At 47.4% G+C, this 6,117-nt stretch overlaps 1 protein-coding gene across 2 annotated transcripts; it reads right to left on the bottom strand.

Moving 5' to 3' along the window:
- Positions 1 to 359: 359 nt before the first annotated feature.
- On the bottom strand, positions 360 to 4,531 carry TM4SF4 (transmembrane 4 L six family member 4; the record flags this gene model as incomplete). Of its 2 annotated transcripts, XM_082487243.1 has the most annotated exons (5): positions 360 to 377; positions 669 to 858; positions 1,746 to 1,879; positions 4,003 to 4,092; positions 4,358 to 4,531. In XM_082487243.1, the coding sequence occupies 5 exons, from the start codon at positions 4,529 to 4,531 to the stop codon at positions 360 to 362; spliced, it is 606 nt and encodes a 201-aa protein (XP_082343369.1). The 2 variants fall into 2 exon arrangements, with proteins under 2 accessions (XP_082343369.1, XP_082343368.1); XM_082487242.1 differs by lacking the exon at positions 360 to 377 and having other exon boundaries at positions 509 to 858.
- Between the last annotated feature and the right edge of the window lie 1,586 nt (positions 4,532 to 6,117).

The raw sequence follows: 6,117 nt of genomic DNA, 5'->3' as shown, positions 1-6,117 counted from the left end.
GGCTAACCTCAAAAGAAAATAGTCACAACTACGTTACACCTGAGTTTGTACCGGCAGCATTTGGTGATCCCGGTTGGACAGTTGACTCGGGAGAGAAAATATTTTGCCCGAGAATACCCTCTTTTTAAATGGAAGCTGTTTTACAAAAATAAATGTGAATGTGAGGGTTGAATTTCACTTATTTTATTCCACGACGCGGGGTTTCAGGAAGGCTGGAAAGGGAGTCAGGGCTTCATAGCGTTAGTGGGGGGAAGTGCCCTTCATTCTCGTCGTCTTAGCCAGAGCCGATGCGTCCGACCGCTACTTTATGGAGCGGTTGCCAAAGGGAGCCTCCCAAAATAAGGGAATATTCATATTCTTTAGACAGTTCCATCTCCCTGGAAGAATAAAAACATGGAGGTAATTTAGTGGCTACTATTCCTGGGCCTTTCAAAGGTTTTTATTATTTCCCGGTGGCCATGGGAAGCTGTCAGGTAAAGACCATAAATATGGGCTGAGATTGTGTTTCCAGCCCCTGGCAACACTGCAGGGCTTCAGCGGTGCTTTGGACAGCACAGTGGTGGCGCTGGATGAAGGCTACTTTAGTTTTTCAGACTGTCGGCTACTCGGGTGTATACATAACTCTCATCAGTACACGAAATAATGACAGAACACTGTCGGTTGCTCACCCCGCAGCATCCGCAGCACCTGCAGTCCCCGCAGATGGTTCCGAAGAGGCCGTTCACCACCTGGATGCTGCAGAGCACTGCCTGGATCCCGCTCATGACGAGCAGCAAGGAGAAGAGGGTCAGGTTCCACGGGACGATGTTTTCGGGTGACTGGCACAGGTTCCACAGTGTGTGGTTAGAGAGGTAATTCCTGGGGGGGGGAACAAAACAGTGATGAAGATGGTGCCGTTGGCTCGCGGGGGACACACGCACGGGTGTTGGTGTCTACACCTGAATATTTGTCCTAATTTACTGCATTACATTGTAATAAAGCCCAAACAAGTGAATTATGAGAACAATGTGATAAAAGATGAATAAACTCAGTTTTCCTAACAAAACAAGCAAATAATGTGTAGCACACAACGTTCTATCTCTTTTTTTCTTTTTAACTGCAGTTTTGCGGTGTGTTACGCGAGAGGCGCCTCTCGGTGACGCTGGCTGAGGGAGAGTGCGATAAAGTTCCCCAGGGGACGAGGGGTTTGCTGCACCCCCGTCGGTCTGTCCGCTCTCCCGGGGAATGCGTCGCAGCCGCGTTCCGGCAGCGCTTTGCCGGCTCCGGCCCCGAGCGACCGCGTCGCTGCGGCTCTGTCCTTCCCCCCACCTCTCTGAAAGGGCGAGTACGCACCACCGCAACGTGTTGGAGCTGCGGAGTGTGGGGAACAGGCGACTTACAAACTCCGCAACCCAGATAAAATGACACATAGATACTCATTATTTGAATACCATCAAATTTCGATATGTCACTGCTGTTCATCTGGGCGGAATTATCCCCGCACGCTGCTTATCACGACCTGGAAGGCCGTGCGTTTCTCTCTATCGGCTCCTTTGAAACTCGGTAGTTTTGACTGTACTTGCTCGTCTTTACACCTCTGCTCTTGAACCTCATTTAGTATTGCTGCGCGTTGCTGGTTCTCCTAAGAGCTTCTGCGTTTTAGACAAACAGTATAATTCCCACTTTTAGACAATGGATTTGGAAGTTAAATCACATCACAAACTTTAAACATGTATAACTTTTTTCTCCTGATTGTCTTGTCTTACCCGTCCTGGAAAGGATAGGTCCACTCTGTTCCAGTGTGGCATTTGGGGCCTTTGTTTAGGGCTACTGCTGACAATACAAAGCAGTATCCAGCTCCCAGAAATCCAACTGCAGCAAATATTATAGAAGAAAACATCTGATGAAGAGAAAGATAATGTTATTTCTGTTCTCATTCAAACAATGAAATGTATCCTATCCGCGTGAACGTACATTCCCTAAATTCAGCTCTTCACGGTCAAAATAGTCAACTCCTGAACAGCTAAAATATACCAGCTTGCAATTATATAATAAAAGTATTGAACAGCTAAAATATACCAGCTTGCAATTATATAATAAAAGTATTGAACAGCTAAAATATATCAGCTTGCAATTATATAATAAAAGTATACGGCACACGTGCGCTGGTATTGAGGAGCTCTAAAAGAATCAGCAGCATTTGCCCGAGGACGAAAGGGCGGGTGCTGACACGGTAGGTGGCACTCCTGCCCTTCGGACAGTGTTTGTCCATGAGACTGGTACTGTTTGAGCGCCTGTGCTTCACTGGGTCGATGTCCGTCTCAAGAGACTGTGAGCAAGACTGAAGTCTGGGACCACGCGAGGCATTAAAAAAAAGTCTACAGTACCTTTACAAGTTAGCTTTGGCATCTTGGTCATCTTTGGACCAAGTAATTATATTTTTTCTTCCTGAGTCTCCCCTTCAGATTTCGCATTAGTATACTTCGCCTCCTCACGGGTGCTTGTCACCGTTAGCTCTAACAGTGCGATCGCAAAGGCTTGGAAAGGATGCCTCTATTTTTTAGCATTGCACCGTTTTCACATATTCTAATATGTAAGTAAATCACACAAAAACCAGTGCCCCTGCTTGACGTCTGAAGCACTTGTATTCATAATAGTTTGTAGGTAGAGGTAGTTACTGGGTCAAAGTGATATAGGTGGAGGAAGAAAAGGAATGTACTTTAAGGTCTGTGAGCTTTCATTCAGACCTCATCCCGAGACTCCTGCCTTGAGTGTTGACCTGCGTTTTTATGTTGATATATCTGATGGGGCTAACGTAAACATTACGTTTGTGTAGTAGGCATCATAATAAAGGTGGTTCGTGCTAACATACAAGAATAAATTCACTTCTCAGTCACGCTGTGGTGAGGCCACCGGGACTCTCTTAGTACGGTGTACTCAGCACTTGGACTGTTCGTATACGCTGATGGGTCCCCCCAGTGAGTCACCCCCATGGGTCACTGCTGGTGGGTCACCCCTGGTGGGTCACCCCCGGGCAGAGCCGTGCCCCAGCTCCGCTGCCTTGCGGGGCAGAACGGTGGGAGTTTGGTAGTTGCTGAGTTATATGTGGTCTTCAAAGCTAAACTAAGCTATTTTCACTGCTATCAGAAAATTGATAATACAGAGTGGTGAAGAGAAATATGTGGCTCTGTTCCCCCCCTGCCCCCCCCAAAGTTCCACCTCCTTTGTTGGAATTGCACGAAGATGGCATCAAAGACCGGGGATTTAGGGAAGGCTCCTTGTTAACCTCACAGTCGTGGTTCTGTCCTATATGTTTCTTCCTTTTTTTCTCCATTGAAAATCTGTTCCTTTATAAAAAAGTGTAATGATCTGCTTGAGCCAAACAATTTATTTCAAAACGACAGACCTTTCTGGTAGAAATATATCTATTATTTCTCTAGTCTCATTTTTAAACTAAAATGCCTGAAATATTTACTAGGGTCTGAAGGTACCCATTGGAGACTTTTCACTTCTGGCACGAGAGGAAGCTGTGAACTCAAAGTGGGGCCTGGTCGACCCGGCTTTAAGTAGGAGGTTGGATTCGGTGACCTCCCGAGGTCTCCTCCGACCCGAAATTTCCCGTGAAGCGTTGTGTGGGTCTGCGGTGAGTTGGGAACGCAGTGCCCACCTGTCGGAACAATCTTAAAAACTGCCAACAAAAAATGGCTACGGAGAACCGTTACGCTCTGCAGAACGAAGTGCAGGTCTTTCAGAAATTAGCTTTAATTGTGAAAGCAAGTGTAAGTGTCTTGTGCCAGCAAGGTGCAGCAGGGCGGCACAGCTGTGGTACCTGCGGCACGACCTCAAAGGCGTAACGCAGCCTTTACAGCCTGCTACCTCCGCCTCCCAGCAGGCGGACAGAGGGGGGGCTTTGTGCCCCACACTCAGGACTCTGTCTCATCCCAGTGACTGGAGCAGAAGGTACGTAGACCGTATCGGTAACGATTTAGCTTTTACATTTTTGCCGTCTTTCCTCTCACTTACCGCAAACCTCTTTCCACAGCTCTCGTTACCACAGCATCCACAGCAATCGTTATTCTTAAGGCCCAAAAATACCAAGGCAGGAAAGATCATCTGGCAATAACAGAAATACGGTTTGAATTGGGATTCGTTCAAGTTATATTTGATTTTAAATATAACAGCTCTGCGTCTTTTTTTTTCTCTTATCGCTACATTAAGTTACTTATTGCAAAACTGTTGGACGATTTGTAACTTATTTGTTTATCCAAGAAAAATTTGCAGCGTCGGAGCCTGCATTTGGGGCACTGAGGAAATTCAGCAGCGCAGAGCCGCGGTGTGGGTGGGGGGAAGGTGGCAACGTCTGAGTTTATATACTCACCAACACGCCAGACCCCAGGATCCCGCCGAAGTACCAAACCTCATCTGTAATGTGTAGATTGTTTTCAACCACTTTTCCTCCAGGGAAAAACAACAAGATGTTGGCGAGGGTGCAGAGCACAGCCAGGGGGATGAGCGTGGTTCCCAGGCACTTGGCACAGCCGCCCGTGCACATCCTTGCTTAAAGACGTGGCAAACACAACCAAAGGCAGAGGAAAAATCTCTCGGACGTTCTCAGCGCTGATTTATGAGAAGGAGCTTCCCGCTGTACTTCACACAGTCCACTTCTGCTGTGCCTCTGGCGGAGCGGAGCCTGTCGAACGCTCGCCTCGGGGTCGTGGCTGCAGTCTATCAGAAGCGCACTGCGGGGGTTATTTATATGTTCTCGCAGCCGTGATGTCAATTTTCTGAACGTCCGTAAATGAAGTTACGTTCAGTGCAGCCTCTCATTTTACTATGACAACCAATAACCTCTGTTAATCTTTTACTAATGAGGCTGAGACTTCATTATCTGGGCTTAGGTCATGGGTAGATATCCTTACTTCTGGCTCATCATTTTTACAACACACGGTCCGTCTTCGCACTACGAAGTGCTTCTTTGTAAAGACTGACATGAAAACACAAAATGAATCTGCTGATGTTAACGCCAGCTGCGTGCAATGGAAACATTCTAGTGAATTTTCTTTTCTTGGGGAAAGTTGAGCTAGTCATTTGTTATTTGGAAGCACTCAGACAAGTTACGGGTTTGCCACAGGCAGTGAATTACTCTGGAGGCAGTGCTTTGCAGCTGGTATCTCTGAACAAAGGAAAATGATCAAAACCAGTTTCGGTGGGCTTGCTCCTTCAGTTGTGTCCTTTTGTGTTCTCTAAGGATAACACTTTTCCTCCAAGTCCAGCATTTCATCGGCGCTCAGGCCAGGTTTCCGCTCAAAATGCCACTGCACAGACTCCCGAGCTCCAGCAGAGCCTCGCTGGATGGTGCGCAAGGCTCTGTTCAGGCGCGCGCCTCTTACGGCAGGGTCTGCAGCTCTTCAACAGGCACCGGGTACCTTCTCTTTCATGTTTGGGCTCAGTGTGTTGTCCGTGGAACTCGCGTTAGGATGATTTTCGCACCAATCTTCATTCGTAGCAAATAGCGATAGATGCAATTCCTGTGCCGTCCCTCTGTGGACGTGAGAATTCCATGTATTTTGAGATGGACAAGTTTCCACTTTGCTCAGAGGGTAAAGCTGAGAAAATTTTCATTCAAATTTGAAATAAGCCTTCTTTTAAAGGTGTTTGAGGCTTTGTTTTGATCCAAATAGTGGACCTCTGCTGCATCTTCACAGACAGCCCACAAACAGCTAAAATTTTACCTTTTACAACCATGAAATCCCACGAAGTACGTGATACCAAACTGCCCAAAGCAGCCTTGAACCGTCCAGAGCTACGGCGGCAGGTTAAGTAGCAATGCTGAGTAAGCAGGTTTTCGCAGCCACCCACCTTATAGAAATGGCACAGCTGAAAGAAGCCCAATTCCCTCTTCATCAAGACTGATTCCCCGGCCTGGATCGCCACAAGCCTCGCCGGCAATCGTGCGGATACAAGGGCGAGCAGGGACAGGGGCGCCCCGAGCCACCACCGATGCTCAGAAGTGTATTTGGAACCAGAGCCTGCGCCCGCCGGCTTTAGGCTTCTCTGCAGATACAGAAGGATATAAAGCAGTTTTACCGGACTGGAGGGCCAGACCTAATGTTTTTAGTCAAATACCCTTTTAAGGTG

Source organism: Vanellus vanellus (assembly GCF_965231255.1).
Source record: "Vanellus vanellus genome assembly, chromosome: 8".
Taxonomy (NCBI): domain Eukaryota; kingdom Metazoa; phylum Chordata; class Aves; order Charadriiformes; family Charadriidae; genus Vanellus; species Vanellus vanellus.
This window is presented reverse-complemented; position numbering and strand designations above follow the sequence as displayed.